We start from the raw sequence: 12,898 nt of genomic DNA, 5'->3' as shown, positions 1-12,898 counted from the left end.
TTTGAACTAGTTGCTGTGTACACGCGATTACATGAACGAAGGGCCGCATTTCTACTTATCATCAGATATCCATGAGTTACCCGGGTATGACTGATTCTTATTCGAGCTATCACTATTCTCTCTTCCTATAACCTCTGTAACGGGAGTTCCATGATGTTATCTCGCATTGAATTTGTCTAAAATTGTTGCTGCTCACTGAGGTCCATCCTTCCTGCTAATTTTGATGACCTTTTTTCTTGTACAACTGTTTGATCAACTGGAGTGTGTCTCCCACCCATAGTCTGATTTCAAGCTTGCTGGCTCATGTTCTTATTTTTGCTTTCTTAGTTACTTTGGTAATGAGATTGTGGGTAGTCCGTCTGAGTTGAAAAAATTAGTAATAGAAAGACTATGTTCTGTTTCTTTTTATGTACGTCCATATTAGTAAATAATATTTATATAAGTAACAAACACTTACTCAACTTCTCGTTTCTCTGCTTCTTCCTGACTGAGATCTTCTTCGACTGAATAATCAAGTATGGGTTTCACACCGAATGACCGCAATCGCATTAAAGTTGGCACTATCTTAAACTGATCCTCGCCAGCTACAAAGTGCCCATAGAAAGTTGATTTCATTAATCTAACAAACAATGCCTGTCCAAGTATTTGTTTTGTTAGTTTCATCAGCTGAAAATTAAAACCAAAATAAAATCAATATTTTGTAAAACAAAAAATTCTGATGAGAAAAGATCACTCAACTCAAGGTTCTAAATTATAGAAGCTTTACGCAACTTAGGGAAGGGATTAGCTATGCGGTTAGCGTACTGGACTCCCACGCAGAGGTTCCGGGTTCGAATCCAGCTGCTGGCCCTTAGATTTTCTCTTCCTAGGAGCTTCTTACAGCTCACTGTCCGGTGATGGACAGTGTTGTCTGTAACGAGAGAACACTGTCCGGAGGCCGGTAGTGCACTGAAAAAAGCTCCAGGCGCCAATAACCTTGATGTTGACGCGCCTTAAATCATTAAAAAATAAATAAAAAATTACGCAACTTAATTGGTATTAATATTAATCTCCTTAAAAAAAGCTTACAGTTTAAAATGTTAAGTATAAGGGTTGATTAAACGCCAAAAGGTACACAAATCAGCAAGCACCCAACATTTCATTAATTCTTCATTAATATTTAAGTAATTTTACTGCATTAATTTTCATTAATATTTTTTAGAATTTATTAGATGTCACAGACCCTTATGCTGGCCATTTTCGTCTACAAAATATATTTTCAAGTAGCACTGTAGATTGACTGTAATATCTAGTTATTTATAATAATCAAACTGTTAATTACAGGTTAAAAAGAAAAACGTTATAAAAAATAAAAAAAAATTATGAGGCTAAAAAATTCAAAACCTTTTTTAGAAAATGCTTACACCAACATACATCAATGACTTTGTTTATTTTATTTATTTATTTTTATTTTTAAATAAAAATCGTAGGTTTAAGTTCATTCTTCGATTAAAGTAATTGTTATTTTATGAAGTAGTCAAACGTTTATAATAATAGGTAATAATTATCTGGCTTTATCGCAAATAATATAGTTTTCTTCAATTACATTCTCCATCAAGGTGTTCTTCCCACAATACGCAATATAAGATACGCATATTTTTGGACAGCTAATTATTCCAGTATTTTACTATAAGTAAAATTAGGGGGACTAAATTAAATTACAATTGAGAAATGAATAATTGTTGAATAATCTACTTGTTATTACTGTGTGTTATTTGTGCTCACGAATATTTCGGCAAGACGAATTCAAGACAGTAGCCGACTCCAACTACTTTTTCTACTTTAACATGCATGTACGTATATGTGATTTATCATAATTATAACAAAAAAATATTATAAATGAAGTGGCCAGCATAAGGGTCTGTGACATCTAATAAATTCTAAAAAATATTAATGCAGTAAAATTACTTAAATATTAATGAAGAATTAATGAAATGTTGGGTGCTTGCTGATTTGTGTACCTTTTGGCGTTTAATCAACCCTTATACTTAACATTTTAAACTGTAAGTTTTTGTTAAGGAGATTTTTGTACCTTTTGGATAGATTTTCCTTTTTGTCTATTTTGCAAAGTTACATATCTGGTTAACAGATTTTTTTAAATTTGGAATAAGCAATTCTATCATTATAACCTGTTAAGGTGTTAAGTCGCAACCGTAACTACCACTGGAGAGATCTTTTTAAAGAATGATTATAGTTGCGGTCCCCCAAACCATCCTCAATAACAAATTTTTGAAAAAGCGTTTTGAATAAAATAGGAAGGTATTTGTACGTAAATAGCAAAAGTAAACTGCGATTTCAGTACTTCCTTTTAAGAGGAGTAAGAAAAATAAACTGCGATTGCAGTACTTCTAGGCAAAGAGATTTTAATCGAACAATTCATTGATTTAAATCGGTTCACTCATTGATAATTTAAACGATTGCAGTACTTCCTCTTAATAGGTGCAAGAGCATGATAGCACTTCACAGCCACGTAGAGGAGCTTTAACCACTTATTCGAGCTGAATTTTATCAAAATCGGACTAAGCGTTATAGTAGAAATATTGGTAATAATAGTTTTAGAAAGGGCCTTATTTGGGTGGGGCGAACTCCCCTCCTTATGAGGCACAGCATCGAGACTTTTAAAGTGCAAATCTGTACAAAATTTCGATTCGAATGACACTTCATTCATGAAAATCGGTTCACGTGTCGATAATTTGAAACGATTGCTATACTTTCCCTTAACAAGTGTAAGAGCTGATCGCCGCTATAATGTTACGTAAGGGAGCCCTAACTCTATCTTCCTACCAAATCTTATCAAAATCGGGACAAGATTTACAGAGTAATTAGTAATAATAATTTTGGAGGGGACCTTACATAAAGGGGGCTAACTCCTCTCCGATGTACAGCGTCGAGACCCCCAAAAGGCACATCTACATAAAATTCCGAATCGAATGACACCTCATTCATAAAAATCGGTTCACGCGTTTAGGCACTACGTTGTTTACAAAAAGGGTAACAAGAAGAAGAAGATTTTTTGAAAAAGCCGTTTTTGCTCATTTTCGGCAACTTTTTTCTCGAAACCTATTAGATCTAGGTTGTTGCAAAAAAATTACAGTTATAAAGGAGGATTTGCCCTTTATTTTAAAGAAAATTTGGGAATTTTATCTTTTATAGAAAAAGGGAAAAAAATTGTCAAAGTTGGGTGTTTTTCAACGTTACGCTTTTTCGTGCAGTTTTTGATGATCAATCCCTTATACAACTGTCCTACCGGACAGTTTTAACGTGGTGAGTAAGAAAATAAAAAAGAATCTCTTTTAAGTTTGATCATTTTGATTGACCTCTAATCATTAAAAAAATTAAATAAAAATAAAAAGCTTTGGATCACATCTTAATCTTCTACCTTTTAAAAAATAAAACAATCAAATTTTGATAGATCAGTTATATTCCCTCTTTTGTTGGTTAAATGTAATAGTGATTTACAAAATTTGTAGTCATTCTAAGAAATTGGAAAAAGGAGGATGTTCTACAGCTACAACAACCAGGAATGTGATGTTTCTTCTGAACATATGAATTAGGGTTGAAATCTACCACGTGTTTGTTACATTATTCAATTTTTTGTTGAAGGTGAACTCTGAACTGCAACACAACAGGACCTCTAACATACTAGCCCCTCTTTGTTGCCAGGTGAGACAGCTCACCTAACAGCGGCTCCTTGCAAAGGGACTATTCTCTCACGCTGTCTAGGGACTTTTAGGATTTCGGAATAATCACTCTCTGGTGTCAAAATTTAAACTCCAAAGCCCCCCTACTAAGAAAGGGTACATTCTCCTCCAACTCCTGGCAACTACTAGGCTCTCTAGAGAAGTCCTAGGAATATTGGGGAGCTGACAGTCAGGGATAACTTTCCATTTCTCGAGCCAATACAATCCTTTAGATGTTTTGAGGATGGTCTTCCCAAATTAAGAGGACCAGGTGCTCTAGGACTGTTCAAAAAAGAGCGGGATGGATTGAGCTGTTACCTCACTGCATGCAGTCCCAATCTGGCACCATCATCAAAGGTTCATTTCTTTTTCAGACAGGTGGCTCAAAAATATAGAGGACTAAATGCTGCAGTGCAAGAATTCGGCTTTTAAGCTTAAAGAACGCATCAACATGGAACGTAACAGCTCGCAGAAAAGTGGGTACGTACCATACATTTGGTGGATATATGTTATTTAATATCACGAATTAAAAAGTCTGACGTAGTTTCAAATAATAGATGTGAGAAGTTTTTATTATTTACCTCATATTTTACAAGCTCTTTGATATGTTACATTGTAGCTGAAAAAAAATTGCTGGTACAAGAACAGGAATATTGACTAATTTGCGTGGTTCAATAAGGGAAAAAAAAATAAATTCAGCGGTAGCAATTCTAAAAACGAGTGAGGTCTAAACGCTAGACACAGTTTTATTTTTTTAATTGGTTAATCCGATTTAACAGATTGTACCATACTAAAAATATAAGCAATAAAGAGCTTGGTTTAAAAATTATATTCCTTCAATCTGCACTAATCATGATGTAACAGATGTTGTGCAGGGGACACTCAAAATAATTTACTAAAGTTACGATGAATATGCTGAAACCCACAAGCACATAGTTTTCAGTTAAAATCTTTGCAAACTCATATTCAAATTTACACCTCAAGTGTATTAAACTTGTTCCACAGTGTTTGGTCATCAATCGGTTTCGAGAGCTGTAAATGTTACCATATAACTATGTTCATATTTTTGAACCAAAAACTGATTGTCGACAACTATTAATACATCTAAGGTAAAGGATGCAATATAAGGAAAAGCATATACGATAGGACAGTTGTATAAGGGTTGATCGTCCAAAACTGCACGAAAAAGCGTAACGTTGAAAAACACCCAACTTTGACAATTTTTTTCTCTTTTTCTATAAAAGATAAAATTCCCAAATTTTTTACCTTATTTTTTTTAAATAAGATGTTCAAACTGGACACCATCAACGGATGGGCAAGCCAAAGATCTGGACTCCCACGCTCTGTTTGTAGCAGCACTTATGGTGGCGAAGTCAAGATCTAGGCAGGCTAGAGTTATTCGACGTTCAGGTTGTTTTTTCTGCAAACGTTTGGTGTGGAGTTTTAGGAAATCAACTAATCGGCCCATACTTCTACAGAGAGAACTTAACTGGTGCAAGGTATCTAACTTTTTTTTAAGAGACATTTTGCCAGTTCTGCTTGAAGATGTTCCTCTACAACGTCGGCTAAATATGTATTTTTAACAAGATGGTTGCCCGGCACATAACGCGAGAGTTGTTCGACGTTACCTGGACAGAAATTTACATGAAAAGTGCTTAGGAACTCATTGTCCGATCCAATGGCCACCTCGATCTCCGGACTTAACCCTAATGGACTATTTTTTGTGGGGATATCTAAAAATGAAGTGTACAGTAACGTTAATCCCGTGGCTTCAGTCGAAGATCTGGTACGTCGAATAACTCTAGCCTGCATAGATCTTGACTTTGCCACCATAAATGCTGCTACAAACAAAGCGTGGGAGTCCAGAGTTTTAGCTTGCCTATCCGTTGATGGTTGAACTGCTTCTTTAAAAAAAAATGGTAATTTTGACATTAAACCGAAATTGGTTGTTCATATTTTAGATTATCATAACTTATGAAAAACCTAACCGATTAAAAAAAAATTTTTTTTTTAGGAGCTCAAGTACTATAAAAAAATATGGGGAAAAAAATACAATATTCCATTTGAAAAAAAAGTTGGATGCTATATCTCGGGATATTGGGGTTTAAAAAAATTGGTCAATCACTGAAAATAATCTAGACTAAAAATGATTAAATACGTGTTTTCTATTTTTTCGAAATTTCCCACCGTTTAAAAAAAAAAGGTGGGTGGAGTGTATAACTCTGGTCACCCTGTATATGGTTGTTGTTGCGACTAATTTATTTTGTGTAGTCAGCACTTAACACATTTATGTCAGAAGCTGAAGGTTTATAACGTTTCACTGACACATACAATTAACAAATAAATCAGTTGGACTGCTATAGGCTTTTTACAGTTATGACATTCACTATAACAGCAGACTACTTATCCTCAAGGAATTGTTCGCCATTGTTATAATAATCATACTTATAAGTGATTTATTCCAATCAAATTTGGTACTGTGGCCGATAAATTTGCACTTACGCCACAATTGGGCACTTAAGGTATCCGAAGAAAACAATCCATATCAGTACCCTATATCAATACGAAATGTTAGGACAGAGGGGAGCGAGGACTTTTTCAATGGACCTATTAGCAGTTTTATATGGAATACCGCAAAAAGGTTTGGGACGGAGAGTAACCGCAAGATCACCTCGTTTGCCAGCCTGAAGAAGATTTTCTAGACCTGAAATTCCTTATATTGACGATCTTCAATCTGACACCTTACGCTTCCATTGACGCTCTTAAAAAAAAAATGGCGATGCTAACGCTGGCACCTTTTATGAGACGCCAGCGCCGAGGCTAGCACTCATCCTGGGGCCATACATATGTGCTCGATCTCATTTCTACGAATAAACGAGATAGTTAGAATAACGTTAATAAAACTATTGTCTATCTAAAAAAATGTAAAAAATTGTAATTTTGATATAATGAATTTTTTTGTTCAGTTTTATCTCTGCGTAACTGTGAACCAACCAGAGATATTACATGTTTTTTATAATATTTATGATTGATTTATTTGAAGGAAATTCAAAATTCTTGATACTTTTACTCATTAAGTTCACTGATTTGTAGCATGCTAAAATTAAAAATTTATTTACTATTAAAAATAGAGCTGTGGGTTCAACCAAACGCACAAATCTCCAAAGTATTCAGTCCCTTTAATCTAAAATACTTTGAACTATTGTAAACGCTCGATTTTATGTCTCCAACCTGACTATACACACTGACCTTAACATTCCTCTTAACACACAAGTTGCTAAAAAAAGATACAGAAAACTCCACTTCAACCTACAATCTCACATAAATCCTCTAGCTAAAGACCTTTCTTCAAGAACTCTTGCTGATAACCCGACAAGACGCCTTAAGAGGCAGTGGCCTCGTGATCTCTCAAGTAAAGGGAGCGACTAATAGCCTAATGTTGTGTTACCACTGCGGTAACTTCTCCACTCGAATACCTTTGTAATTCATAGTTCTGTTATAGTTGTTATAGCGCCAACGCGCTGATTGTAGCAAAAATAAACGCAAAAACGAAAACCTATTAAAAATTACTTTACAGAAAAAAACTTTCACATTCTTTGACAAAAAAAAAAACGAGAAAAAAATTCAAATAAAAGTAAAAGTTATTTATACGTACCCAACAAGCAAAATTTAATAAACGCAGTTATTTTTGACGGGGAAAACAACTGAAAAATCGTATCAGTAAAGTCGCTTTCTCGGTCGGCGATTTCAGTGAAAACCTAACACAAACTAATAGGCATATAATTAGGGTATAGATATTTGAAGCATTAAAAAAAAAAATGCCCAAATCACCACAAAATACTGAAAAATCAACGTTTTGTAAATTTTGGGTTTTCGGGTTTTGACTCAAAAACTTGACTGCAGTTGACTGAAGTTAGGAGAATAGGGGATCAGGCACCGCAGACATTCAGACCAATTAGTCTATCATTCTTTCTACTTAAGGCCAATGCCTTTCCAATGAAAGGCTCCTAGATTAATATATTAGGGACGAAATTCATCCCTTCAGTGACCTTCAGTATGCCTATCAGACAGGCAAGTTGTTAGTTCTTGCATTAGATGTCATTGATAGGCTTCCTCAAAAGTCCCTAGAGGACAAGGAATTGGCAATAGATTTTTAAATAAAATTTTTTGGACATAGAAAGGGACTTTAATAATGTCTCGGGCCCTGTCAAGGAGAGGTCTAGCGCCTACAATTTGTCAGAGGATCAAGTCTAATTTATTAGGCCGAATTGTAACGGCCTTATTAGACAACTGCCCAGTAGAGGTCAGGGTGGGTAGGGATCAACATTTTGACAATCCCAGATATGTTTAGCTCCTACTAGGCAGAGAAGGTCCCTTGACTCATATGTTCAGTTAAATGGAATGGTTTTGCAATCTATTACTTCAATTATTCTCCTAAAACATTGCCTGGGCAACTGGCCCTCATCCATTTCTAATAGCTTGCACCACCATCCCAACGTTCTTTTTAAAATTGTACAAACGACATGAGTGCAACCTATCTCTACTCTAACATAACCATCTGGTGTACTAGAGGATAAATTGAATAATAACAAACAATTTTATCTGCCCTCTTTCCACCAAACATGAATACTGGGGGCCCCATATTTCACTCATGTACAGCAACACACTTTCTGACAACGAATCAAATAGTTTATTTTTTGTATCCCATGAATCAGATTTGGTCGCCTGTAACACTTTAAATATCTTCTGATTGGCGACAGCACACCTGGCGAGAGACGACAAACACGCCTGCCTAACTTCCCTGAGGAGGAAAACACCACTCCTAGATAGTTAAACAGATTCCTGACTTCAATATTATTATTTTCAAAATTAAAGTTCTTAATATTTCCAAATGAACTCCTTTACGAAATATCACAATTTTAGTTTACACTGTGTTTACCTTAAGACAGTTTAATTTTGAGGACTCAGTCCGAAGATCTAACTTCAATTGTGTGTCTCGCCAAGAATGCAAATGTTACAGCGGGGATAGGATGCGTTGATACGATAAGGTCACTGCTTTATTTTACTGAGTTGTTTCTTCATCCTTAACTATAGATCTAGATGTATTCGAATACTTATGCAAGAAATATTTCCGAAGATAAAAAAGAGATTGAACATAGACATCCGGTCGTAGATTTCAAGAATTGGAAATGCGAAAAAATCTTTTGTGGAAATTCACTCGACACTGATAAGCTAAATGTGACTGTGTGGTTGGGAGTTGTTATGCACACATTACAAGTTAAGAGGAAGTTCAAAAAGTTAAGAGTAATAATGTAGTATTGAAAAAAATTTAATTAAAAAAAAATAATAGAGGAAAACATTGTTTACGTTTATGTCTCACCTTATCACATAGCCTTGCTAATAAAGTTTGTTTTCATACCTTATCTCCATATGTTTACATTTATCACATTCTATCTGGAGCAAAGGTCGCCCCAAAATTTTTGATGTAATGCCAAACTGAACAAATCCCATCGGGTGAAAACAAAAGTAAAATGTTCTGATGTGAACACTTACATGATCCTTGCGTATTCCAATAATTACCATTTAATTTGCCCATATATCTGCAAATATGGAATTTTACTGAAAGACTCAAGAAGTGAAACGAAGGAAAAAACACCCATCCGTCCGATGACAGATTTTTAGGGCAGGGGTACTCGACCTTAAGCCCGCGGGCACGTAAGTAAAATCCCTATAGACCTCTATATAGGTACTTATATATAGGTACGCATATGCGCCCGCGGAGCTATTTGCATGCGCCCACACCAGTCTTAAAATAATAAAATTAAATTAAAGAAAACAGAAAGTTACTTCAATTTTCAAATTATTGCTCCGAAAAACTCGAAAATTGCATAAATTATCACTTTTTTACTCACTTTCATGATTATATTTTTCATTAATTTTTTTTAATAATTCGATTACGCCCGCCACTATTTTTTGCAATCTCAAATGCGCCCGTGATACAAAAAAGGTTGAGAACCATTGGTTTAGGGTATGAGGGGGCTAGTTCCAACTTCCAACCAATTTGATCAACACTTTTTTGTGGCATCTAACTTAAATATCCTTAACAAAACTTACAGTTTAAAAATTTAAGAAAAGAGTTGATTAAACGCCAAAAGGTACACAAATCAGCTAGTATCCAACATTTGATGTCACAGACTTTTGTGCTGGCATTTTTTCATCCATAAATATTTTTCTGTTACAATAATAAAAGATGTATCCCATCATCATACTTACTACACAGCACAACAGCCCGGGGTGGGCCTTGGCTTTCTTAACAACATTAAGCCATTGCTCTCTGCACTCGGCTTTCCTTTTCCAATTTGTGACGCCCAATGTATTCAGGTCGTTTTCGAAATCCTGAGCCCAACGTATCTCATCATCACAGTTAGTACTAAAAAGGCACCGCATTTTAACTCTGTTCCAAATTATTCTTGTGACATCTCATTCTGAATAATCATCACATTCACTTGCACATTAAAGAGAAAATGGGAAAGTTGGAGTTGGTCTATTAATGTCATGATTTGAATCACAAAGTTAAAACAAAATTTCAGACTTGAATTCGTCTTACAGTAGAATATGAGAGCACAAATTACACACAGTTAATAACAAATAAATAATACTTATAATTAGAATTCATTCATTTTCAAATTTTAATTTAATACAGTCCCTTTAATTGTGTACTTGTTGTAAAGAAGTATTATAATCAAATAAAAATATACATATATTTATCTATTTTATATTACATACACACTCGTATAACGTTGTGAGGAGAACATCTAAAATAATAATGCAATTAAATTAATACATTGAATATTAATAAACTAGGTTACCTATTATTAATTACATATTATTTTTAACGCGTAACTATTAGATAAAATGAAGTAACAGTCAATTTAATCGAAGATTGAACATAAACCGAACAATGTTAGCTTTCTATTGCTGCACTAAACTTCCTCTTAAATCAGATGTCAAAAGCAAAAACCAAAAACAATAGGTATGTACGTTTGTATATGCATTTTAAATTTTTAACGTAAAACAATTACATTTTTGTTTTTAAACCTATGCATGAATAGTTTAATACCTCCTATTAAAATTATTCTAAATTAAATGGGAGCTAAACTTTACTGAACAAATATTTTGTATTTGAAAATGGCCAGCATAAGGGTCACCTAATACATTCTAAAAAATATGATACTAGAAATATGAATGAAATGTTGGGTATTTGGTGATTTGTGTACCTTTAGTCATTTAACCAACCCTTATACTTGACTTTTTAAACTGTAAGTTTTTGTTGAGGAGATTTCTGCCCCTTTTGGATAGATTTTCCTATTTGTTACTTGATTGGAACAAATTAATATATCTAATGATTTTTTAAAAATTTGGTATCGGGAATAATTAGGCTGATTTACGCCGAATATAGAAGTTAAAAAGTTTTTATCAAAGCCTTGTGGATCAGGTTATCTAGTTCAGTTTAGTCTAATTTTAAATACATTTAACATCAATTTAATAGATCAATCAGTAATACATGAATATTTCTTTAATTATCGTTATAACTTTAAAAATAATCGATAATTACATTTTCCCAAATATTCCAAACATTTAAAAACCTATTCTGTTAAGTTTCTTTATCTGGCTTACAGGTTTTCTTAACATTTTAGATAAGCACTTTTTTTTTATACTTGCAATAATACTCAGTACTAAGTTAGTGGAAGGTAGATGTAGAATGTAAAAGTGTAACTTTAGAGCGAAGAAAATTAAGACAAAAAGAAAAGTTAGAAGGGAAGGTACCTAGTTGTGGAAAGAAGATTCAGACTATGAGTAACATTATGGGGGAGTGGTACCAAGTTCGAAAGGTGTAAATGCAAACTGAGAGAAAAGTTATGGGAGAGTGGTGAAAAGTTAATTGGAAGATGTAGGATGAAAAAAAACTGACACAAGTTATGAGAAATGGTAACAAGTTGGTGGGAAGAAGATGGAGAGTGGAGAAATGAGGTGGAATTAAGTGATGAATAATCACAACCCATTTAAGAGGGATAATGGAAGAAAATTGCAATTACCGGTAGCTTCCAATAAGAGCAATAAGATAAATTTTGATAACACTACTTCCTCTTAAGGGATGTGAAATAACTTTTAAGAGGGAAAAGAAAAATGATTTGCAGTTACAGTTCTTCTCTGTATACAGGCAAAAGAATTTAAACTGCGAATACGGCATGATTGCAAATTCTTCCCCTTAGTAGGTGTAAGAGCAGGAATGCACTTAAATGTCACACATTCTAAATTCTTCTTCTTGCCTGATTTGATCAAAGTCGGGCGAAGATTTACAGTTATTCTTAATAACCGTTTAAAAGGGGGCTTTATTTACGTGGGGCAAACTCCCCTCCTAACAATATAGTTAGGGAGTGGAATTACCATCGAAACCCCAAAAAGCCGAATCTACCATATGTAAAATTTCGAACTGAAAGACAATTCATTCATTTAAATTAGTTCGTAAATCGATAATTTGAACGACTGCAGAACTTCCACTTAGTAGGTGTAAGAGCATGATGGCGCTTTAATGTTGCATAGGTGGTGTGGTGGAGGAAGACTGAACAACAGACGGCCATCAAGGCTCTTGCCAGGTTGCAGAGACTGGCCTGTCTGATGATTACAGGGACCTTACTGTAGCGCTGGAGGTACTACTGGGGCTGTCTCCGCTTCAGTATGTTATTCAGGCGGAGGCAAGGGCCAGTGCGTACAGAATGGCCTGCAATGGGCAATGGAGGCGCATTAGTTCCTGCATTGGCCATATGAACATAACGGATAAGGTCGACCCTGGGTCGGTTATCGGCAAGGCTGGTTACAGTATCTGTCCTACCCACAGTTTTGAGACTCCATTTCAGGTGTTTCTCAGAGGACGGAATGGAAGGTAAACTGGATGGAACAGCACCGGATGGAGTCTGTGGGACTGGGGCCGGAGTGAATGGGGTTAAGCCCGAGGTACTCACTGAGAAATCTCTAGGGAGATACGCAACCGTCTTCCTGGCCGAGGTTCTTGCAATCAAAATATTGTATGTGCTGAGGAAAACCTGCGGATGGATCTTAGAAATAGGAAGATATGCATCGTTTCGGACAGCCCGGCTGCACTGAAGGCCCTTATTTCC

At 35.0% G+C, this 12,898-nt stretch overlaps 1 protein-coding gene across 3 annotated transcripts in view; it reads right to left on the bottom strand.

Annotated features, from left to right (window-relative positions):
* slgA (proline dehydrogenase slgA) overlaps positions 1-12,898 on the bottom strand; it is a 62,679-nt gene that overhangs the window by 45,973 nt on the left and 3,808 nt on the right. For all 3 annotated transcript variants that reach the window (XR_012461519.1, XM_074138824.1, XM_074138825.1), the window contains exon 2: positions 458-666. Coding sequence is in view for 2 of the 3 variants with exons in the window: in XM_074138824.1 (XP_073994925.1) it covers positions 458-666 (209 nt within the window). In the remaining variant the exon portion in view is untranslated. The remainder of the gene's footprint in view (positions 1-457; positions 667-12,898) is intronic.

This window comes from Rhodnius prolixus, unplaced genomic scaffold, assembly GCF_049639745.1.
Source record: "Rhodnius prolixus isolate KJV_2025 unplaced genomic scaffold, Rpr scaffold_11, whole genome shotgun sequence".
In the NCBI taxonomy this organism is placed as follows: domain Eukaryota; kingdom Metazoa; phylum Arthropoda; class Insecta; order Hemiptera; family Reduviidae; genus Rhodnius; species Rhodnius prolixus.
The sequence above is the reverse complement of the archived record's forward strand: the minus strand, read 5'-3'. Positions and strand labels throughout refer to the sequence as shown.